This window comes from Dipodomys merriami, unplaced genomic scaffold (genome assembly GCF_024711535.1).
Source record: "Dipodomys merriami isolate MVZ:Mamm:240054 unplaced genomic scaffold, mDipMer1.0.p SCAF_14, whole genome shotgun sequence".
Lineage (NCBI taxonomy): Eukaryota > Metazoa > Chordata > Mammalia > Rodentia > Heteromyidae > Dipodomys > Dipodomys merriami.
In genome coordinates this window covers 17875662-17900958 of record NW_027202715.1, presented here as the reverse complement: position 1 = coordinate 17900958, position 25297 = coordinate 17875662, and the positions used below count along the sequence as shown (strand labels likewise).

The window sequence follows — 25297 nt, the reverse complement described above, 5'->3', positions numbered from 1 at the left end:
TGAGATTCTAGAATCAGTGGAAATGAAGCCAAATTCCTCTGCATTTGGGACTTGGTTAAAAATCTTAGTTAAGGGCTGCGAAGGTGGCTCAGTGGTAGAGTGCTTGCCTAGCGTGCATGAGGCCATGGGTTCATTTCCTCAGCACCACATAAGCAGAAAAAGCAGGAAGTGGTGCTGAAGAGCTGAGGGACAGTGCCCAGGCCCAGAGTTCAGGCCCTACAACGGACTAAATAAATAATCTTAAATACAGTAAAGCACTTTATCAAAGACAAGGGACTGACTTGTTAGGTTTAATCCCATTATCTCCTCATCTATAGAAATGTAGAGTTACCAATAATGGCCCAGATGCTGTTTGTTTTTTCCTGTGAGTGAGGATAACAAGTTCAGACCAACTATTTCCAAGCTCCTTATTAAGAAGATTTAAACTTTATTGGCTTTTCCTGGGTGTAAACTGGAACTTCTACAGTGTAGTTGGGACTACTTTGAAAATCTCTATGTGATTTTCATGATAAAAATCTATGTAGTTAAGCATGGGATTAGCTTTGGCTTCTAGTTTAATCACCTCCCAAAGACACGGTTATTTTGTTGCTAGGTTTTTTGTTTTTGTCGGTTGTGGGGCTTTCTGAACTCAAGGCCTGGGCACTGTCCCTGAGGTCTTTTGCTCAAGGCTAGCACTCTACCACTTTGGGCCCAGTGCCACTTCTGATTTTCTGGTGGTTAATTGGAGATAAGTCTCATGGACATTTCTGCCCAGGGTTGGCTTTGAACTGTGATTCTCAGATCTTAGCCTCCTGAGTAGCTAGGATTATAGGCATGAGCCACCAGCACCTGTTTTTTTTTTTTTTTCTCCCTAAATGGACACAAATGTGAAAAACAGATTTTAAGCTGAGCCTCCATTTAGCCTAATCCTAATCATGCCTCACCCCCACTCAGCTGGCCCTAGACTTTGTGTTCCTAAACAGATACAATTATAGAACATGCTCATAAATATGTGTATGTATATAAAATACAGATGATGTGGGAGGTCCTGACAAATTATTTATTAATGAAAACATCAATTAGATAACTTCTGAATAGCACAGAAACTTTAATATGTACAAATCAGTATGAAGTTTCCAGTTGCCAAACTTTGGTTATAGAAATATGCCTCAAGCACCACAGTACAACATTGACCCTAATTTAAAAAGAAGAAAATCTCAAGAAAACAACAAAAACAAACCCTCAATTCTCTGAAATCTATTTTCTTTATAGCATATGAGGAAAACTTTTTGTTCTTCATTTCATTTCATTTCATCTTGGTCAGCTTCCAAAACAATGTCAATTAAAGTGGACAAAGTTAATGACTCAAGGGAACTAGTCTTGAAAATTATTCATCTTTGACTGTTTTAACCTAGAATACTTTTGTTATGCAACATGTATGGTTAATTTTCAAAATTCAAAAATTCAAACAATGCAAGCCTATCAAAAGTTGGGGAGTGAAATGCCTACAAGGAGATTTGTGGCACATCCCATTACAGAGATTCCTGGATTTCACCTTCTTCCCAGGCTCATTTGTGTCCACTAGCTGCAGAAGCAACTGGCATAGTACACAGACAGGAAAAGATATAGCAGCTAAGCATAATCTTTCTGAGGTTTCACAAGAACTTAATCAAATCAAAGAATGAAGACTGAAACACAAGAAAATGGAAAGAACACATATATAAACCCAAGCAGATCAGGATAGAGGGAGTATATGACAATTGCATGTGTGTAGAGGGACCACAACCGTGATTACAAATACGGGTTATATACACGCTTGTATCAACTGGAGTTAGCTCATGAGACACCAGACAACTCCAGCAGGATGTCTTCAAGAGGTGAAGGTTGTTCTATTTATTTGCTCCTCATGCTCCTGTCCTTTGTCCAGCCTGGTCAGCCGTCTCCTCAGATGACTCAGCAGCATGGTATATGAAGGGATAAAGCTTGGTGTCTGGTCCTGGGGTGGAACAGTTTCTGCATTCTTCGCTGTAATATCGTAACAATAGCTTATACACTTCTCCTAGAGGATAAAAGGCCAGAATGTTTTCAGTACATTTGTACTGAATTTGTACATAAAAAAAGTTTTATCTTAATCTAAACAGAATAGGTTCAGATTTAGCTTTTGAAAATGTAGCATGATTTCATATGCCCAGGAGGCTTTCCTGACATAAACATTTTAAGACTACTTTAAAGAAACTACTTAGGTCATGATCACAGCAGGTTACAGGTAGAACATGGTCTATGAATCCCTGCCAGGGTCATCTTCCATGGATGAGCACAATGCATTCTGATGAATGCAACAAACAGGACTCAGGCTTGAACCTACCTTCATATGTCTTCATATGTGTCCTCTACCTGTTCTATTTTTGTTGTTGTTGTTGTTCAGTGGATTGGAACCCAGGATCTCTCTCACCTGAAACATGTGCTCTATTGAACTATACTATACTCCATAGTCCCCCTATACAAAAAAGTAAACACGGACATTTATCTTAGCTTTTTAAACCTATTCTTTTTTTTTTTCCTGGGTGCCAGTTCTGGGACTTGAAATCAGGGCCTAGGTACTGTCCCTGAGTTGTTTTGCCCAAGGCTAGCACTACCAGTTAAGCCACAGCTTCACTTTTGGCTTCTTTGGTGGTTAATTGGAAATAAGAGTCTCACAGACTTTCTTGCCTGGGCTGGCTTCAAACTGTGATCCTTACATCTCAGCCTCCTGAGGAACTATGATTAGAGATGTGAGCCACTGGCACCCAGTTTTCCTTTTCTTTTGTAAAGATGGTGTCTCACTATGTTGCCCAGGTTAGCCAGAAAATGGCAATTCTCTTGTCTCAGACTCTCAAGTAGCTGGAATTACAGGAATGTATCCTGGTGCCCTACTAGACCATATTTTATAATAAGCTGACATATTTATTCAACAGCATGGATGAAATTCTGCCAGTAAAGAAGACTGTAGACACTTCCCCTGAGAACTCTTTCCTCCCCATTGCAAGGTGCACATTTGTTTCTTCTTACCTACTGTGATTCATCCAGATTAAGCAAGTATTCCTCCTAAATGGTATACAATCCATCTAGATACCAAGTGTCGAGACCATCTTACACTTACCAACCGTCAGTTTCCTCTCAGTAAGGAAAGTGTGCATGCTGTAAATGTCTCTCATCAATTCTGAGTCCCCAAAGGTGAAATAAACCACATCTCGTTCAGCTGCAGCCGCAGCCAGTATCTGTATTAAGGCTGTAAGCAGAGAAGAAGCAGAGCCTTGTTATATTCCCTATCCCAATGCCATTAGCTCTTTCAGCCAGCTAAGTTGTAGCTGGTATGCTACAGCTTTATCCTGGATTAAAGATTTATAGACCTAACACATTATTAGACAAGGTGGACACAAGATGGGTATAAGCCAACCAGCAGTGTGACTCTTCAAATAGGCTGCTGAAAATATCGTTAGACTGCACAATTTCTACACAGGCACTATTTCTCAACGACAAAAAAAAAAAAAAAAAAAAAAAAAAAAGGAAAGTATATTTGAAGCAGCAACCAAGGCATTTACTAATTCACTGATATTACTTTGGATTAATTAATCTTGATTTAATAACTTTGTCTTATTACACAGTCACTAGTCTTTTGCATCAGAGACACATTTAAGGAGGTCCTAACACTCTCAGTTGCATCACAGCAAGATTCCCAATACTGACCTACTGAGTCAAGGTATACATATACTGCAATTAACTCTGGTATACTAAAAGAGCCATTCCATCTATACAGCTAGCTACGTGTCTGTCTATACATCAAAGCTCATATCATAAATTAAGCTCCTTTACAGTCTTAATTGAGATGTGTTTCCACAAATTAAGCTCCTTTACAGTCTTTATTGAGATTGGTAGAAATCATTATTTTTAAATTTTTATTTTTTATTGTTATAAAGGTGATGTACAGAGGGGTTATAGTTCATAAGTAATGAGTACTTTTTTTTGGATGTTACCCAAAATTATTTTGAAAATAAAAAAACAACATATTACAATAACTGTTCTTTTGCTATTACATGACTTTTATAACAAACGAGAAAATGGAAATAAAATTAAATTATGAAAGATTCTCTTTTATAGTTATGATTTGAGAGCATTTCAGAGAGCATTTTACATATTCAAGAAATAAAATGAACAATATGAATGGAAATGGAGAGTTATCTAGAATTAAAAGCAAATTAAAATAAACCTAATTTTAGTTCAGATGAATATTGTAATGAATGTTCAGGAAAAGGAAAAAAAAGCAATATTTGATTATCCTCAGGGCTTAAGTAAGCAAGGAGAAAAAAGGTGCAAACTAATTTTATTTTTTTTTCACTAGGCTAGCTTACTATCATTGTATAGATGAACCTAGTTTTAAGTATATTGGAGGAACAAGCAAAAGAATAAATGTGTTGCTGTTGCTGGGAGCTGAAATTCTCACTAAAGAAAGAATGCACAATCAAAGAATAAGAGTGGCTCATGCCTGTAATCCTAGCTACTAAGGAGGCTGAGATCTGAGTCATGGTTTAAAGCCAGCCCGGGCAATAAAGTCCGTGAAACTCTTATCTCCAATAAACCACGAGAAAAAACAACAACAACAGGAAGTGGAGCTGCAGCTCAAGTGGTAGAGTGCTAGCCTTGAGCTGAAGAGCTGAGGGACAGTGCTCAGGCCCAGAGTTTAAGCCCCATGACCGACAGAAAAAAAAAAAAAAAGAAAGAATAAGAGAAGCCAGAAAGAACTTTGAAGATGGACAGGAGAAGGCACTGGTGTGAAGATTCATGCTGTTGCCAGGCATGCACAGGAGAAGGCCCTGGTGTAAAGACTCATAAGGTCTCTGGGTGTCAGTGGCTCACACCTGTAATCCTAGCTACTCATAAGTCTGAGATCTGAGGATCACGGTTCAAAGCCAGACAGGGCAGGAAAGTCTGTGAGACTCATCTCTAATAAACCACTAGGAAACAGGAAGTGACATTGTGGCTCAAGTGGTAGAGTGCTCGCCTTGAGCTGAAGAGCTAAGGGACAGCATCCAGGCCTAGAGTTCAAGCCTTATGACCAACCAAAAAACAAAAACAAAAACACAAAAACACCTCATGATGTCTAAATTATACAAGTATGTTTATGTGAATAAGGATGGACATATGAATTTTCCAGCACTGATTGCTAAACTGGGCAGCAAGCATGCATTCCTGTAGCAACAAGCACACTTAAAAGTCCAGGTCTTGGCTCTAATACTATTTCTCCTACAAGAAACTGTTCAAGGAAATGCCTGGTTCCATGGTTGGGACAAGAAAGGCACAAGATGAGCCTTGATCATCATTATACCAGAAAGTAAAGCAGTATTAATACAACACTGGGAGTTTATCACAAGGAAATGGAAGTCATTCTGAAGGAGTTCTCATCACTAAATGTGAACAAGCTAAGCACCAAAATATTAAATATGGTAATGAATTACAAACCACTGGAAAAAAATGAATCCCCCAATTTATATACATTAATACATTAGGAAAAAAGGCTTCTGTTGACAGGGGAAAGCCAGAGATGAACTGGAAAGCCTTGCTGGAGCTCTGAAGTAGGAATACCCTCGCTCTCTGAGTGACCATCATTATACAGACTAGATTAGGGCAAGGTGCAATAGTTCATGCCTGTAATACCAACTATCTGAAGGAGATTGCGAGGACTGTGACTCAAAGCCAGCCTGGGCGAAAACTTAGCAAGAGCCCATGTCAACAAAATAAACCAGCGATAGGAGTTCATACCTGCAATCCCAGGAACGCAGGAGGCATAGATAGAAGTCAAACGTCTATGGCTGGCCTGGGTAAAAACTCAAGACCCTCCTGTAACGTAACTGAAGCAAAAAGAGCTGAAAATATGGCTCAAGTGGTACGGTATTTGCTTTGTAATGTGTAAGTTCCTCAGTTAGTGCCATCACCATAAAAAAGAATAAAAAAAATAAAGAAAGACTGGATCAGGCAAACATCAAACTAATATTTATGGAGCACCCTCAACTTGGGAGGTGTCATGACTAAGCCTCATTAATCTCAGAATGTTGAAAGTAATTAGTTTCAAAATAGAGGTAAGTTTTAATTAAAACTGCTCAAGCAACTTATACATATATATTAAAACTTCAGTACATTCAACTTCAAAAGGTTCCCAATTAACCTAAACTACATATAAAAATGGAAACTAATGAATCGTCATCTTTACCTTCTAAGAGAAATTGTCTTATCTTTCAGTGAGAATGAAAAGTTAGCTTTAAGTGTTTCCTATTAAAAACAGTTACAGAGTAGCCAGGTGCCACAGGCTCACACCTGTAATCCTAGTTACTCAGGAGGCTGAGATTCTAGGATCACGGTTTGAAGCCAGACTGGGCAGGAAAGTCTGTGAGACTCTTATGTCCAATTAATCATAGAAAAAGCCAGAATTGGCACTGTAGCTCAAGTAGTAGAGTGCTAGCCTTGAGCAAAAGGAGCCCAGGGACAGAGCCTAGGCCTGGAGTTCATGCCCCACAATGAGAAAAAAAAAAAACAAAAACAAAAACAGGAGGGGCTGGGAAGGTGGCTCAGTGGTAGAGCGCTTGCCTTGCATGCATGAGGCCCTGGGTTCGATTCCTCAGCACCACATAAGCAAAAAGAAAAAAAATTAAAAACCAAACGATCACAAACAAAAAAAAACAGGAGTCAAAAGAAAAGTCCTTTTCGTTCTAGTTCCAACTGACTAAAGTACTAGTAGTCATTTGCCATTTATGATAATGAAGTATTAATAAAAACAGCTAAATTTTGTTTCCATGCAGAATTTGTTTTTAAGAACACCTCACAGGTGACACAATGGACAAGCTCTTAAAGTTAAGCTTGACCCAACTACCAAGCAGAGACTGGATCTTAGCACTAGTGAGGAAAGAAGTAATAAAGCCAATTCACACGACCCCTTATCTCTCCTTTTCTTTTTTCTTCTTTGAAGTGGTACACTGAACCTACACACAACATTTGTGATTTCACCTAGGTTTCTGTTCAAGTCAAACGATTCCACAGCAGTTTAGATGAGTTAGGACCAGGAGGTAGGAGACCCAAGTCCTCAGTCTCTGCTAGCTCTTTTTAGCCAGTCACTTCCACTAAACTCTCTTGGCCCCATTTTTCTCCTTCAGAGATGAGGATTCCATAGTCACTATTAGAATTTTCCTTTCTGATTTAGATGTTAGACTATAAATACCCAAATGAAATTTCCAGGAAGACAAATTAATCTCAATACTAAATACAGCAGCAATCACTGATAAAAGCTCATTTTAAATAGCACTGTCTATGGATCTCACTGTGACACTCTAAGATCTTTACAAATCTAGTGAATCATGCTCATGATTTCAGTGAACTCTCTTGCACCAAGCTAGATGGGAATGAGTGACAAATCTAATGGGGTAAGTGGATGAATTCCAAGTCTGATAAAAAAGCAGTAAATCTAACTTCAAGCACAAATAGGTGCCAAAATAATCACTTAAATTAATCTGCAGGGAGCTTGGTTTTAATTTTCTTTTTGGCAGCAATTTTAAGCTATGAGGAAAATGCAAATAAATATGAATAACATGAGAAAAACAGTTTACAAGGTCCTGCTGCAACTACAGCAAGTAAAAAATTATGTAAAGTAATGTTTACTCATACCACATGTGAGGCATAAACCCATCACCATGTGATGTTAGTAATACATGCTAACACAGAGCACTTACAGCAATATGAACACACTCCTAAGTTTCATAAGTACCAACTCATGATTTACAAGACTAACTCACTTAATCCTTATAGAAACAGAGCAAAGCAATTATTAAATTATCTCCACTTTGAGAATAAAGAAACTTAGGTTTCAAAAGGCTAAATAGGGGCTGGGAAGGCGGCTTAGTGGTAGAACGCTTGCCTTGCATGCTTGAGGCCCTGGGTTAATTTCCTCAGCACCACATAAGCAGAAAAAAAAAGCCAGAAGTGGCGCTGTGGCTCAAGTGATAAGAGTGCTAGCCTTGAGCTGATGAGCTGAGGGACAGCGCCCAGGCCCAGAGTTCAGGCCCCATGACCGGATCAAAAAAAAAAAAAAAAAAAAAAAAGGCTAAGTAATTTGTCTAAGATAACCTAGCCAGTGTGCAGAGTTGAGATTTGAACTTTGGCATTCTATCTCAAGATCACATGATCTCACCCATTCTGCTTCTGGACTGTGTACCAAGTCATTTGTACAAAGACAATCCTACCATTCCCTCTGAAGTGGCAGCTCCCATATCTAGATCTAGATCCAGTATGGATTAAAATAACAAAAGCATAGACCATGGTCTCAATCCAGGTTTGAATTCTGCTACTGGCATTTGCTGTCTGTGTGATTTTAGGCTGATTATCTTCCTCTCTATGTTTCAGTTATATCACTTGTAAGAGGAAAACAGAGCTTTCATAATAGGTTGCTGTGTGCTTATACAGGTAAAGAATGTTCTCAGGATATTCTTTGACAACAATGACAACAATAATGAACCCAGTGGTTTTTGAGGAAGACAGGGCCAATTCAGACACTAGCTTTGTCTCTTTAGACAGACTCATTAGCTTGTCTACCAACCTTGGCTTCCCATTCGTACAAATAGAGTTATAAAACTGAAGGGTAACAATACAAGAAGAAAATGCAGTGATTCTTACACCTGATCATCACCAACTTCAGTGTCCCCAAACTACTTATTTCCCAGATCCATTAACTTGGCATGACCTTTGAAAACAAACACTCCAGACATTCCTGACTGTACTTTATCACACAAGACCACAATCTCAGGTAGCATGGGGACACAAAGAAGGCAGTACAGGAATGTTAAGTAAGGAGAATCTTACTCAGGGAAGGCTAGGACAGAGATGGAGAATGTGATCTTTTCAGGGAGAAGGATACAGAGTTCTGATACCTCTGGCAGACAAAAGCTGTTGCACAGTTCTATATTGTGCCCCACTTCCATAACCCATAATTCCCATGAACCCCCAAGTGACAAGGCCAACCATCACACAGCAGGCAATGATTCACTGACACTACCGAGGTTTAAGACTTTCCAAGATTAATGGTTTGTCTAAAGTTTAGCCATCTTGATTCTAAGCTAGCAAAGTAATTAGTAAAGTAAGAGAGGAACTAAAACAGAAATAGTATCATCTACATCTTTACAGTACAGTAATATTACAAGTCAGAGCACAATTTATCTACTTATTAAAAAAATTTACATAAGGTTATCTCCTGAACACTTCCTGTACTTGGTGTACAGTTGAGGCAAGAGGCCACCATACAATCTCCTCTTAGATGTGATGTAGAAAAACAGGGAAAAAAGCTACTTCTACTTTACCAATGAAGGAATGTGAAATAATCTACAAGATTACAAAGCACAAGCTCCTTCTTTGTTTGGGCTAGGTTTGTACCTCTATGCTCAGATCTCTGACTTCTGAGAAGTTAGCATTACAGGTATAAGTCACCAGTGCCCAGCAAAACTAACAAAATTTTTAAATCCAAATACAAAGAAGGGAGCCATCTTGAGATACTAATGTGCATTGACTTACAGTGGGGGCTATGTCTTGACAAACCCACGGTTAGTTGAAAATATGGAAAGAGGAAAGTGCATTTAATCATCTAACTTATTTAGCACAACACACTGCCCTTCCATGGGGATCTTAGGGTGTGAGTGGCAGCTGCCCAGAATTATTTGATCTTGGGGAAAAAAAATGAAAGTTTTATATTGGAAGTACGGTTTCTACTGAGTATGTACAACTTTTTTTTTTTTTTTTTTTTTTTTTTCTGGTCCTGGAGCTTGAACTCAGGGCCTGGGCACTGTCCCTGAACTTCTTTTGCTCAAGGCTCACGCTCTACAACTAGAAGCCAGACCTCCACTTCTGGCTTCCTGGTAGTTTCTTGGAGATAAGAGTCTCATGGTCTTTCCTGCCTCTGCTAGCTTCAAAAGGTGATTCTCGGATCTCAGCCTCCTGAGTAGCTAGGATTACAGGCGTGAGCCACCGATGCCTGGCTGAGTGTATACTGCTTTATCACCATCATGAAGAACTACTGCAAACCAGGAAGACCCTATCTAAAGATATTTCAAATTCAAAAGCACTTTCTCATGTCCTTTAGAGTGCTCAGAAAGACTGAGAGCCTCAAAGGTGCATCAAAGTACAAGAGGTCACTGTCAAAAGCAATCCACAAATTCAGTGCTATAGCATTTGGAATCCAAATGTCATCCCTCACAGAATTACAAAGTCAGTCCAAAGAAGACTCTGAACAGCAAAAGTAATTTGAATTAAAAAGAGCATTGCTGGAGGTATCATAATACCAGACTTTAAATTATACTACAGTAACAAAAACAGCATGATACCAGCACAAAAACAGACCTGAAGACCAATGAAACAATATAGAAGATCTAGGAATAAAGCCACAAATCTACAGCCAACTTATTTTTACAAAGAGGTAAAAACATATAATCGTACAATGGAGAAAAGACAGTATCTTCAACAAATGGGCAAACTGAGTATCCACCTGCAGGAGTGAGACCAGGCCACTACTTCACATCTTGTGTAAAAATAAGCTCAGTCGGGCTGGGAAGTTGGCTCAGTGGTAGAGTGCTTGCCTTGCATGCATGAGGTCCTGGGTTCGATTCCTCAGCACCACATAAACAGTAAAAGCCAGAAGTGGCGCTGTGACTCAAGTGGTAGAGTGCTAGCCTTGAGCTGAAGAGCTGAAGGACAGTGCCTAGGCCCAGAGTTCAGGCCCCACGACCGCACCCCCCCCCAAAAAAAAAATAAGCTCAGTCACCTGAGCAACAGCTCAATCACTTGAGCGACAGCTCTACTTCTGGCTCCCCCCCCCCCCCCCCCCCCGTCATGGGGCCTGAACTCTGGGTCTGGGCGCTGTCCCTCAGCTCTTCAGCTCAAGGCTAGCGCTCTACCACTGGAGCCACAGCGCCACTTCTGGCTTTTTCTGTTTATGTGGTGCTGAGGAATCGAACCCAGGGCCTCATGCTTGCAAGGCATGCACTCTACCACTGAGCTACATTCCCAGCTCCTACTTCTGGCTTTTTGCTGGTTGATTGAAGAAGAGTCTCTCAGAGTTGTATGCCTGAGCAGGTTTTGAATCTTGATCCTCAGATCTCGGTTTGAGTAGCTAGAATTACAAGTATGAGCCACCAGCACCAGGCTTACAGACATTCCCCCCCCCCCATCCCCTCCCTACCCCCTGCCATGGGGGCTGAACTCTGGGCCTGGGTGCTGTCCTTCAGCTCTTCAGCTCAAGGCCAGCGCCCTATTACTTGAGTCACAGTTCCACTTCCAGCCTTTTTTCTGCTTATGTGGTGCTGAGGAATCGAACCCAGGGCCTCATATGCTAGGCAAGCACTCTACCACTGAGCCAACTTCCCAGCTCCCAGATTTTTTTTTTTAAATCACAGTTTAAGTAATTAATCCTCTACTGAAAGACACTGTAACTGCCTGTAATATTTTGATCATCCAAGCAAATGAGAGGAGGGAGTTGTCTAAGAGTAATTCCAAAGCTTCAAAATCTCAGTAACTGAGAAAATGAATCATACAACTGAAATCTTTGACTACTATACCTGATAGCTACCAGAGCAAACAAACTTCCTGTCTTTTAAGCCACAAAGAAAAGGACAGAAATGAACACATTTATAAAGCTTTTCACATTGTCCAGCACAAATAGCCAGGCTTACAGCAGACCTGGTTTTTGGATTGATGGCATGAATCCAGCCATTCATTTTACTTAAGAGAAAAACGAGAGGGGAAAAAAAAAAAAGAAGAAGCATCTGTCAGAGGATCAATGAGCCCAGAGTGAAGAAAAGATTTCCTCAGATAAATTCAGGCTGATAATGAATTTTATAAACTTCTCTTCTATAAAATTAAAAAAAATGAAAAAATGCATTTTTTGTTTTTCAACCTGAAGAAATTCTTTCAAATAAGGGGTCAGTGAAGGTTTTCCTCAAGACATTAACTTAGTATGGCAATAGCCCCCAAAACTGAAATAAAAGAAATATGGTTTTCAAAATAGGTAGCTGAGCAATTAGCATTTCTTAATGTTAGTCATCAACTACACCTAAAGAGATTTATGGGAAGAAGACATGATAAAGCAATTCACAAAACAAAAATATTGATGACTGTTGAAATCAGGAAACCTGAAAAGCTTGACAGATCTTGTCTTGGTAAGTTTGATGGAAGGATAGCATAAATTCATGCTATAAACTAGAGTATATACCATAAACTAGAGTACTGCTTACAAGGGAAATAAACCAACTGTCCCTGAATATAGCATCTGTGAAATAAAATATACATACATAATAGAATACAAGTCATCAATAAAAACATTGGCAGTAAATTCACATTGATCAAGTGTTGAGGCTGTAGGGTTTTTTTGTTTGTTTCTTTTTTGTGCTGGTCCTGGGGCTTTAACTCAGGGCTTGGGCACTCCCTGAACTTTTGTGCTGAGGATTGGTGCTCTACCACTAGAGCCACAATTCTTGACTTTTTCGTGGTTAACTGGAGTCTCACAGACTTTCCTGCTCAGGCTATCTTCCAACCATGATCCTCAAATCTCACCTTCCTGAGTAGCTAGGTGTATTGCCTGCAGTCTCAGGTAACACCCAAGACTGTAGATTTTTTGTTTTTGTTTTTTGTTTTTCAGTTGTGGGGGCTTGAACTCTGGGCCTGGGCGCTGTTCATCAGCTCTTCAGCTCAAGGCAAGCACTTTACCACTTAAGCCACAGTGCCACTTAGATTTCTGGTGGTTTATTGGAGATAAAGAGTCTAACAGACTTTCCTTCCCGGGCTGGCTTTTAAACACAATCCTCAGATCTCAGCCTCCTAAGTAGCTAGGATTACAGGCCTGAGCCATCAGTGCCCGGCTTGACTGTAGCGTTTTAAAAAAGAAGGTAGAGCATAGAATGTACAGTGTGATCTTACTCATGTCAGATGACCACATTTGTTTTTGTTTTTTTTTTTTGGTTATGAGGCTTGAACTCTGGGCTTGGGCACTGTCCCTGTGCACTTCAGCTCAAGGAGAGTGCTGTACTGCTTGAGCTACAGAGCCACTGACGTTTTTTTCAGTGGTTTATTGGAGATAAGAGTCTCATGGACTTTCCTGCCCAGGCTGGCTTTGAACTGTCATCCTCAGATCTCAGTCTCCTGAGTAACTAGGATTATAGACATGAGCCACCGGTGCCTGGCAGATGGCCACATATTTTTGTAGACAAAATTTTTTATGCAAAATTATGGCTACCAAAATGTTAACAGTGAATTACAGCAATTTTTACATGCTTCATGGTAATTTTCCAGGTTTTCAAAAGAAATACTAAATGTATATTTTGCGGGGGGGAAGGAAAGGAGGTGTAGGTGCTAGGGCTTGAATCCAGGACCTGGGCATTGTCCCTGAGGCTAACACTCTACCTCTTGAGTCACAGCTTCACTTTTGGTTTTTTGTGGTTAATTGGAGGTAAAGAGTCTTAGGGACTTTCCTGCCTAGGGTGGCTTCTAACTCTGATCTCAGCCTCCTAAGTATCTAGGATTACAGATGTGGGCCACTGAAGCCCAGGCCAAAGGTGCCATTTTTATAGAAACAACAAGCTTTCTTATTGTTTGGAGGATATCTGGCTTAATTATAATAGAATCATTTTATTATGCTATCTTACAAGATAGCATGATTATCAAGGGAAGGTGGTTCTTTACATGTACTTAAAAATGTTTAATTTTTTGTTGAGGGTGTGCTGGGGACCAAGGAGTTTGACAACTTCAAAGTTATTTCTAGGGGGCTGGGAAGGTGGCTCAGTGGTAGAGCGCTTGCCTTGCATGCATGAGGCCCTGGGTTCGATTCCTCAGCACCACATAAGCAGAAAAGAAAAAAGCCAGAAGTGGTACTGTGGCTCAAGTGGTAGAGCTCTAGCCTTGAGGTGAAGAGCTGAGGGACAGCACCCAGGCCCAGAGTTCAGGCCCATGACCGGTCCGGATCCCCCCCCAAAAAGTTATTTCTAGTAGAGTCTGAAGTTCATCTTAGACATATTATTAATTTAACAAAGTAGCAAATTATAAATGATGCTGTATGAACAAAAAACCTGTTGTGTTACAAGATACTGGTTCCTCTTTATGTAGAATGGATGAGATTACTCTTTTTGTGAGGTCCACATTTCTCTGGTAGAGAGGGCTAAAGACTTAATGATAAGAATTCAGAAGGCAAGGTTTGGTTGCAGCCATGCTCCTTATCGTATGCCTGTCAGCTGTCCCCAGTGTTGCCACTCTCTAATAAGGCCACTCAGTGGTGATTCAATCCTGCTTGATCATCACAAAGCACATGGTTGGCTCTTTACTCCTTACTCTATCCTATTACCCACGCTCTTTTTTTTTTTTTTTTAAAGCAGTGTTGGGGTTTGAATTCTTTGCACTTGCTAGGCTGGCACTATGCCACTTAAGCCATGCCACTAGCTCTGCTTTTTGTTGGTTATTGAGAAATGGGAATCAAGTAAATCCTTTTGCATGGACTGGCTTTAAGCTATAGTCCTCCAGACTACCTGTACTATAATTATACCTTTAACAATTGCTTTATAAGGAAGAATTTGGTCTTTGTCTTGGTTCCTGGTAGGAGCCTCAAAACCCTTGGAATAGGCTAGCCATGTGTGTGTGGTTCACACCTATAATCCTAGTTACTCAAAAGGCTGAGATCTGAGGATCACAGTTTGAAGCCAGCCCAGGAAGCAAAGTTCCTGAGACTCTTATCTCCAATTAATAACCCAAATAAACAAAGCCAGCAGTGCAGCTGTGGCCCATGTGGTAGAATGCTATTTTTGAGCAAAAAGCTCAGGGACAGTGCCCAGGCCCTGAGTTCCTGCCTCAGGACCCATACAAAAAGAAAATAAAACAAAAACCTTGGAATTGACTTTGGCTAATTGGGTCTATTCAGAGAGCCCAACTTCCAGGAAGATAGGGTTCAATCACATGACCACTGATTTGATCAAGCACACCTATGTAAAGAGACCCCAATAAAAACTCTGGGCACCACAATAGGCAGAACTCACTTCTAGAACATGTTGGCATGTATAAGGAAACAGATCATAGGGGTTATCAATGCTCTACACTCCCTCCTAGATCTCTCTTTATGTGATCTTAAGTATAGGATTGGGGGCGCAATGGGTAACTTCAGTTGATTTCAAACTGAAGGGGTCATGGGAGCCCCTCAGATTGGCCAGCTGGCCAGAAATGCAGGCTACCTAGGGGTGTCCAAGCCTTTTGGCTGCAGCTTGAAGTGGAGGCAGTTGTGCAGGGAATTCTACCTGGCAATCTATAGGCTCTGCATTCATTTACTCTGGGTAGTTTGTGTCAAAATTATTACTATTTGTGTTGAACAAGTCCAGGTGAAATGAAATGGTAACTGTCCTAAATATACAATACTATTTTCTATAACTGATATTTTGAAAAGTAAAGCAAGTATTATAATGTGATAAAGGGCCAAAAGTTTTGTTGATTGGCTTTTGTGACTTTTTCCTACCACACAACAATAAAATACAAACATTGGTCTTTTACAGGCATTCACATGCCTCTTTCTCGGTGCCATTCAACGGACAGCTCCCCACCATGTCACTATCAGAGTACTCATCATGTGTGCTGTATTTGTCTAAGCCTCTCTCCAACCAGAGACTATCTCTTATTCAGCGTTACCTCCTCAGTGCCAACCACAGTGTCCAACATAGCAGACTCATCTGTTTGGTAGTTAATAGGTCAGTGTAACTACTCTGCTCATAAAAACCACTCCCGGCTGGGCACTGGTGGCTCACACCTTGGATTCCTAGCTACTCAGGAGGCTGAGATCTGAAGATCATGGTTTGAAGCCAGGCCAAGCAGGAACGTCTATGTGAGATTCTTATTTCCAATTAATCACCCCAAAAATCAAAAGTTGAACTGTGGCTTAAGTGTCAGAGTGCTGACTTGATGAAAAAAGCTCAGGCAGCATGTAGGCCCTGAGTTCAAGCCTCAGAACCAGCACAAAGAAGCAAACAACAACAAAACCCAAACCACTCTAGTGAAGGAAAAGGTTGGTATGGGCACTTTGGTTCGAAATCCCTCAGCCATTTGCACTATTTTCTCCCTGACTTTTCTGTATTCAGGAGAATAACATCTCTGGTTCATCAAAAGATAAATATCCCCCCCCCCAAATAAAAACAATAGACTGTTTAAACATAGTAAAAATAAAAGAGGATTTATCAAATCTCTCTTAGACTCTTGTGGTCTCTAAGAACATCTGGCTTGATGAACTAAATATTTGCCCTTCTGAACAATTCACTCACCTTTCAGTCTGGCATCACCCCCAAATGCACCACATCCCCAGTTTCCTGTGGCCACAGCAGAAAGATGCTCGGAAGGAACCCCAGGACGGACAAATCCACAGTAAGCCTGTAGGATAAAAGAAATATCACAGCCCCTGAGCAACCAGACACAAACAGTACTGATGTACTGACTGACATGTCCATTTATCAAACTTACGTTCTCTCCCTCTTATTTCCTGTTTCTTAGGGCCAATGTAGAGGGGAAAACAAAGAGAAATATCTAGGATTACATTAGGAAGAGAAAAAGAACCTATTGTTTTTTGAAATCTTTCTGATACCTCGTTTCTTTTTGTTTGCATTGGATAAAAGAAATCCGTGTTGGTCTAAGGCACTGGATTTATCCAATGTCCAAACTGATAATTATGAATATTGTTTCTTCCTCTCTTCCTCCATACTGCTTTCCAGAGTGGCTAAACAAGTTTACATTCTCACCTACAGTGTATTAGTTCCTTTCCCTCACATCTGTGCCAGCATTTGTTGTTTGTATTTTTGATGACCATTTGGAAGTGAGAAGGAATTTCAGTGTTTTTGCTTCGCCATTTTTACTTTTTCTGAGAAGTCTCTATTTTGCTCATTTGCCCATTTGAGTGGTTGATTCTTGGAAGGTTTAGTTTCTTGAGCTCTTTGTATATATTCGGGATATTAGGCCACTATTCCTATACTGGGGCTTGAACTGAGGGCCTGTGAGCCTTTTCTCTCAAGGCTAGTACTCTATCACTTGAACCACAGCTCTACTGGCCCTCCCCCCCCCCCCCCCAAGGGTTGTAAAGAGTTTATTTAGCAAAGAGAAACGGAAGACCACTTGGGAGGGAGATTGGTGGGCCCTAGGGACTAGGTCACTTCTGGTTTTTTATTGGTTAACTGGAGATAAAGAATCCCATAGACTTTCCTGCCTGGGTTAGATTTGAACTGTGATCCTCAGATCTCAGCCTCCTGGGTAGCTAGGGTTATAGGCAGGAGCCACCAGCTCTATGTCCAGCCAAAGTTCTTAGTTTTTTGAAACCACCAGGCTTTATTAAGAATTTTAGTAGCAAAGTAAATCTCTTCAGGTTCTTTCAGATACCAACAAAGGCTAAAATATAGCTTATATATAATAATAAGAAAAATTAAAAGAATGATCAGTGACAAATGTTCCTAGAAAAAAAATAGCAAGGATATAGAAAGACACTTCTGTGAAACCCACACATGGAAATATAGTAAATCACTCTCTGAAGCTTACACAAGGAGTAAAAGTTTATTTCATACACTGTCTGGATGGATTAACAAGGCTATTCCTTCCAACACCTCCTAGGCTGTAAATTCTGACAGATATTAATTATAAGTTGGTGCCAGACTATTTTTCAGGACTGTGGTGCAGAGCTTACACAAGAACTCACAAATTACCTGCATAATCAGATGCATGGACCTTCTGAAAATCTCTTTCAGGCCAACAGTAACAGAAAGCTCTGCTAGGTAGGTTCTCAAAAGATAAAGAATCTGACAGTACAGGAACAAGGATGGGGAGAGCAAAGCCTCTGTCACAATAAATGGAACACTGTTACTGTGTGCTGTCAGGTTTTCTGAGCTGCCTACACAAAGAGGAGGAGCCTTCTGGCTTATGTCTTTGTCTTATACTAGCAAAATGTTTTTAGGCTTTTTCACTATGCCTTTAAATATATTTGGCCAAGTTTATTTCAGCAAGCCAAAACAGCTTAGCTTAGTAAAGCTAAGACTTAACAATGGAGAACTGAAAATACAAAATTGTAAGAAGCAAAGATTAACAGTAAGAATTAATTTTCCCAAAAAGCAATCTTAAAAACTGGCCATTATGCTGGGTGCCTGTGGCTCATTCCTGTAATTCAGAAGGCTGATATCTGAGGATCACAGTTCAAAGCCAGCTTGAGCAGGAAAGTCTGTGAGACTCTTATCTTTAGTTAATTACCAAATACAAAGAAAAATAAAATAAGGAAAATAATATAATATTAATAATATAAGGAATATTAAGGGAAAACTAACTAGAAATGAAACATTTTGAACTAATAGTCCTGAAAAAGATATTGACATATTTTACAGAGTTTGACATTTTTTTTGGCAGTCGTGGTGCTTGAACTCTGGGCCTGGGTGCTGTCCCTCAGTTCTTTAGCTCAATGCGAGTGCTCTACCACTTGAGCCACAGTACCACTTCCAGTTTTCTGGTGGTTTATTGGAGATAAAAGTCTCACAGACTTGGGGCTGGGAAGGTGGCTCAGTGGTAGAGCGCTTGCCTTGCATGCCTGAGGCCCTGGGTTCGATTCCTCAGCACCACATAAGCAAAAACAAAAAAGCCGGAAGTGGCGCTGTGGCTCAAGAGGTAGAGCGCTAGCCTTGAGCTGAAGAGCTGAGGGACACTGCCCAGGCCCAGAGTTCAGGCCCCACGACCGGACCCAAAAAAAAAAAAAAAAAAAAAAGTCTCACAGACTTTCCTGCCTGGGCTGGCTTTGAACTGTGATCCTCAGATCTCAGCCTCTAGTGTAGCTGGGATTACGGGTGTGAGCCACTGGCACCTGGTCAGAGTTTGAAATTTTTTGGAATATTTGCACAAAGTTTTCATTGGTTTTATATCAAGCTTTGGTTTTAGTAATCCCATTAAAATTTGGTATTAGAACATAAGAAAAATCAAGACAGGAAAAAAAATCAAGACAGGAATCTATTTTTTATTTTTTTATTGGTCTGGTCGTGGGGCCTGAACTCTGGGCCTGGACACTGTCCCTCAGCTCTTCAGCTCAAGGCTAGCGCTCTACCACTTTGAGCCACAATGCCACTTCCGGCTTTTTCCTTTTTGCTTATGTGGTACTTAGGAATCAAACCCAGGGCCTCGGGCATGCAAGGCAATCACTCTACCACTGAGCCACCTTCCCAGCCCCTTGGAATCTATTTTTTAAAAAGTAATGATGAAATCTACTTAATTTAATTTCCATCCCATAAGGCTCCATGAATATATTCATTATGTAACCTCATCTAAAGGAGCCTAACATGGCCAACTACAACTTTTCACAGTGATTTCTTTTTTATTTCCTTCCTTGCAGTTATTTACCAATTTAGAAACTGGAATCATAAATCTTCCCCATGCCAAAGATAATTCACCTCTAGAATGTCACTCAGCTGATCTCTCACAAGATTAAGTATAGCTTCAAAGTATCAGTTAGATAAAGTAAAACTGATTCCTTCCTTTTAAAATTCAACTCCACTTGCAAGCCATGATGTGGGTCCAACAGGAGATGTGAAGCCTGTATGGGGCTGGCATCTTCCAGAGGTTGAGGATGCCCTTGCAATGGTTACCTAGCCAATAATGCCTACATGTGGCAAACAGACCTTTGGAGCTTAGCTACGCAGACTTCTGCTGGCAAAAAGAGGTCTTAGGCTTTGTTGCTTCATTTAGAAAAATGCGACACTATTCCTCTTTCCTCTGGAATGCCAAAAAATAATAAATAAAAAAAAGAGCAAGTCATCTTTAAAAGGACTTAACATGCTTCTGTTTTCTTTTCTTTTTTTGGATTGGTTGTGGGGCTTGAACTCAGAGCCTGGGTATTGTCCCTGAGTTCTTTTGCGCAAGGGTAGTACTCTACCTCTTTGAGCCACAGCACTACTTTCTGTTTTCTGGAAGTTAGCTGGAGGTAAAAGTCTCATGGACTTTCCTGCCTGGGCTGGATTTGAACTGTGATATTCAGATCTCAGCCTCCTGAGTAGCTAGGATTACAGGCATGAGTAGCCAGCATCTGGCTAGCTTGGAAATTAAATGAAGTAGATTGCATCATTACTTTTTAAAACTTGTTTATATAAGGAAATGTAAATCATTGTTCTCTTCAAGTTTACTACCAGTTTATGTCAATGAAATTTCTATTTCTTATAATAAAATTCATAAACCTATTTTAATAGATAAGTGTTACTAACAAGGAATGAAATGCTTTAAGTTAAAAGTGTGGAGCTACTTGGATTAGTTTTAAAAATTGTCAATGATAATAAAAGTATTTATCAGCAAACATATTAGATAGCTAATTCTTTGTTGTAAGGGACAAAAAATTGGGGTATACAAACACAAAGAATAAGCAAAAGAACATATGTTTATGCCAGGTGTGGTGGCATATGCCTGCAGTCCTCATACTCTGAAGGTAGAGGTAGAAGAAACTTGAGTTGGAGGCCAGGTTATGCCACTCAGAGCAATTCTGTTGTTTGTTTTTTTTTTTAAAGCCCTACAAGTGGTGCAGTGCTAGTCTTGAGCATAAAGATGCCCACGGCCCCAAAGAAAGCTGGGTACTGGTAGCTCATGTCTGTAATCCTAGCTACTTAGGAGGCTGAGATCTGAGGTTCAATGCCAGCTCCTGCAAGAAAGTTCAAGAGATTCTTATCTCTTATCTCCAATTAAGTACCAATAAGCTGGAAGTTAAACTGTGGCTCAAGTGCCTTAAGCAAAAAGGCCCAGGGGCCTACACACAAAGTCCAAAAGATTACACATTTATCAGTTACCCTCCATGTGTCAAGCCCTAAAAGGTGCTTTCTCAAGCTTAGTTTGTGGGCTATTTTAAATCTGGGGTATTTCCTAGTTTCAGTAAGTAAGTTGGGGCCAACCTTTGAGTTTTTGAAAAAGTGTAGCAGGCAGAAAAGACTGAGAGAGGGGCTGGGAAGGTGGCTCAGTGGTAAAGAGCTTGCCTTGCATGAATGAGGCCCTGGGTTCGATTCCTCAGCACCACATACGCAAAAAGAAAAAAGCCGGAAGAGGCGCTGGGGCTCAAGTGGTAGAGCGCTAGCCTTGAGCTGAAGAGCTGAGGGACAGCGCCCAGGCCCAGAGTTCAGGCCCACGACCGGACCCAAAAAAAAAAAAAAAGAAGACTGAGAGGATTCAATGGGTCATTAGGTTTACCATCAAAAGAGAAAGGGTGGCATACGCTTTTAGGAGATATATTAACTAGAAGCAGGGAATATTCTCAATGATTTAAGATAAAAAATGGTTAAAAAAAAAAAAAGCTAAAGGCCATGGCTTAATAGGCAGAACACTTGCCTCGCAAGCCCAAGTCTCTGAGTTCAAATGCCCAGTACCAAAAAAAGAAAAAAAAAGTGTAGGCCAAATCCAAATTTTCTAAAGGGCTATGGGTGTAGACCAGTGGTAGACAGTTAGACTAATGCAAGTGAGGTCCTGGGTTCTCCTCAGAGGTGACAAAAATAAAAGTAACTTGGCTCAGCTACTCACTAGCTTTAGTACCTAGATGCAAATCACCCAACTTCCTGAATCTCAGTCCATGGTCTCTAAACTGGAACTAAGAACAGTGTCTCTTATCACCCAGGTGTTGATGCTCATATCAGATAATGCATGCCCCTACACTAGCTAACTGAGGGACTAAATCAAGAGGGTTACCCAAGTCTGCAACAGTGAGGCCTTGTTTTAAAAAAAATTATCTATCTATCTATCTATCTATCTATCTATCTATCTATCTATCTATCTATCTATCTATCTATCTGCAAAGAATCTATCTGTGTATCTATAGTGCTGAGAGGAGTGTCTACTACCTAGTAATTAATCATTACTTTTACTAACAATGATATATACCTATATTATTTGAAAAAAATCCTATTTGCATATGACTCTAAAGAATCCCTTGAGTCATAAGTGAGATTTAACTGTACAGTGACATAGTGACAAACAGAAAGGCAATACAGAACTGAATTGCTATACTTAATGTCCAGCACTGGCTGACCTCAAAGAAATAAAATTCCTCCTGATGACAGCTTACATAAAGAGTAATTCTTCATAAGATATGTCTCATAAACATTCTCCATTTCACAAATAAATGTTTTCCTTCTGATTTTAGCTTATGGAAAGATTCTTTTCTTTTCTTTTTGGTTGGTTGTGGGGCTTGAACTCAGGGCCTTGGCGCTTTCCCTGAGCCTCTCTGTACTCAAGGGTAGGGCTCTACCTCTTGAGTCACAGTGACACTTATGGTTTTTAAGTGGTTAAGTGGAGATAAGAGTCTCATAGGGACTTTTCTGCCAGGGCTGCTTCGACCCTCGACCCTCAGATCTCAGCCTCCTACGTAGCTATTATTAAAGGTGAGAGCTACCAGTGCCCAGCTAAGGTTAATTCTTTATGTAAGATACATCTCATATGCATTTTGTATTCCACAATTAATGTTCTTCAATGTTAGGGATAAAACTGATCTGATTTATCTATTCATACATACATATCAATATTTTTAACATTTCTGGTGTCATTAAGAGCAGGTAAACTGAAGGTTAGTGATATATAAGTAAATGTAGAGTGCATCAGTTAGACATTGGGAATTTCAAGAAAAAAAAGAAGACTCATTCATTCCAAAAGTTTAACATTGAAAAAGATCATGACTTCAGGTAATTTCTCAAAGTGAATGACTTACTCTCATAACCTATCCTATAAAAAGGAATCCTACAATTTGTGTCAATATATTGTACAGCTAAGTTAAACATTCTATTTTTACCTTCTTTTCATATATTTCTCTCCAAACCACCTATTATATAAAATGTCTTCTAGTTTCAACGGCCATTTGACAAATTCCTATATACATGTTTAAGTAAGGAACACTTGCCAAAATCTGAAGATAAATTGTTAGTCTACTTGATACACTCCATCATAAAATATCTTCAGTTTGAAGTCAATTTCTTCAAGGCAAGACAGGTTTACACTTATCCTCCTTCATTTCTTCCTTCCTTCTCTCTCTCTCTCCCTCCTTCTTGCCTTCCTTTTCTTTTTCTGTGCTAGTCCTGGATTTTGAACTCAGGGCCCTGGGCACTATCCCTAAACTTTTGTGCTCAAGGCTGACATTCAACCACTTGAGTCAAAGCTCTACTTCCAGCTTTTTGGTGATTAATTGGCTTCAAACCATGATCCTCAGATCTCAGCCTCCTAAGTAGCTAGGATAAGAGGTGTGATATGCCAGTGCCCAGATATTTTTTTCTTTTTAACTGTTAGGGTAATAGTAAATACAGCTCCTTGCAAATGCCACACTCCCTGCCCTATACTTCAAATTGTACCTAACTACATTCTAGAAAAATATACTCTTCAGTACAAGTAAATCTGACTTTTACTCTTGGTATTGGGTAGGAGAAAATTTTAGAGCTTTTGACATCCTAAAGAGCAGTCTTTCTGTATAGTTTTTGAAAAACCATAAAAAAAAAGATATCTCAGGGCTGGGAAGGTGGCTCAGTGGTAGAGCACTTGTCTTGCATGCATGAGGCCCTGGGTTTGATTCCCTAGCACCACATAAGCAAAAAGAAAAAAGCCAGAAGTGGCGCTGTGGCTCGAGTGGTAGAACACTAGTCTTGAGCTGAAGAGCTGAGGGACAGCACCCAGGCCCAGAGTTCAGGCCCCACGACCGGACACCCCCCCCCCCCCAAAAAAAAAAAAGATTTCTGTAAGTTCAATTTTAAGAAACAGCTTGTTCTAAAAAAAAAAAAAAAGTGTTTTTTTTTTTTGTGCCAGTCCTGTGACTTTAACTTGAGGCTTGTCCTGAGCTGTTTTTGCTCAAGGCTAGCACTCTACCACTTGAGCTAGAGCTCCACTTCCAACTTTTTTTGGGGGGTGGGGTGAGGGGGTGGTTTATTGGAGATGAGTCTTATGGACTTTCCTACACGGGCTGGCTTCATACCGTGATCCTCAGATCTCAGCCTCCTGAGTAAGCTAGAATTACATCTCTAAACTTTTTATGAGATTCATTCCAGAACTCTACAAACATTAAAATCATCTAATAAATTACAGATAAAACATGTTCATCCAAAATGAGATACTCAAATAGATCAGGACATAAGACATATAATTACTTCTAAGTACCTACTAAATTGTAAGGTTAATAAGAGCCTTTTGGGATTATTTGCTTTTTTTATATATATCCAGACCCCAGTCATTACCAGAGGTAATGTAGCCAGGCAAAACCACACAACATGCTATCTTACTAGACAGATTCTACATAGAGTAATCAAACAGTTCGCAGAAGTAAGTTAGTCTTCTTGGCTAGCAGAGTAATTTGGGGAACTGAAGGAAATCTTAGCTGTTTTGGTGGGGCTTATATCTGTAGAATAGAATCAGTATTCTATTGTGTGAAGGGGGTTATTAATCACAGTTAACAGAAGCAAAATCTGAACAAATAAAAGAGATATGGTTCATTTTTGTATTTGTGTAATACAAAAAAAGCACTTAGAACCACAGTATACTATTATTTCTGTCATAAACACCTCAAAAATAATCAAATTAATAAACAATGAATGGAACAATAATTCACCCTTCTGGTTTTTCTTTTTTAATTCTGATCACATACCTTGTAGAGAAAAATGCCACTGAACCCTGGGAAAAAAACGTTTAGGTCAAATTCATTGCTATGTGACTTTACGATAATGCATGTGTGGCTAATATCAAGCAAAATCAAACAATTATGAAATGGAAAGTACATCTTGTACAAGCTGACAGAGCCATTAAATCAGGAGAGCGGCAGGCAGATGTACTGACACGGCAAGAGTTACCAGGAAGCATTAATTTCACCATTAATAAAATGGCAGTAAATAGATGACAGCTACCAGATAAACTCAGCAGTAAGGTTACTAGCCTTGTTAAGCTCACGTCTCATTTTCTCAGGCACAAACTGGTCGAGGTAGCGTCGGAAGTGAAGTGCATCAATGGCGACAATCTCAGTGCAACGTCTCTGCCAGTCATCCCTGGGATAGGGCAGAAGGGAAGCAAGATGAGCAACAGGCAAAGTCCCCAGGCAAAACCCTCAGAGGGGCTGGCTTGTGGACACTGGGCAGTTTAAAAATATTAAAAATAAACAAACTGTGATGACAGATCTTAGCCAAGCAGGAGGCCAGAAAAAAACAACTTAATTTTAGATTCAGAGGCATGCATATTGCCCACTGTCAGGCATTAAAGAATAAAGTGAAAAAAAAACAAGAGATAACAC

The 25297-nt window shown here is 40.0% G+C and overlaps 1 protein-coding gene across 2 annotated transcripts in view; it reads right to left on the bottom strand.

The window, feature by feature from the left end:
• Positions 1 to 1063: 1063 nt before the first annotated feature.
• Parg (poly(ADP-ribose) glycohydrolase) overlaps positions 1064 to 25297 on the bottom strand; it is a 118059-nt gene continuing 93825 nt past the window's right edge. For both annotated transcript variants that reach the window (XM_070020899.1, XM_070020900.1), the window contains 4 exons: positions 24947 to 25055; positions 16326 to 16431; positions 3119 to 3247; positions 1064 to 2038 (listed from right to left, as the gene is read on the bottom strand). In XM_070020899.1, the coding sequence (XP_069877000.1) occupies positions 1884 to 2038; positions 3119 to 3247; positions 16326 to 16431; positions 24947 to 25055 (499 nt within the window). In that variant the 3' untranslated portion in view covers positions 1064 to 1883. The remainder of the gene's footprint in view (positions 2039 to 3118; positions 3248 to 16325; positions 16432 to 24946; positions 25056 to 25297) is intronic.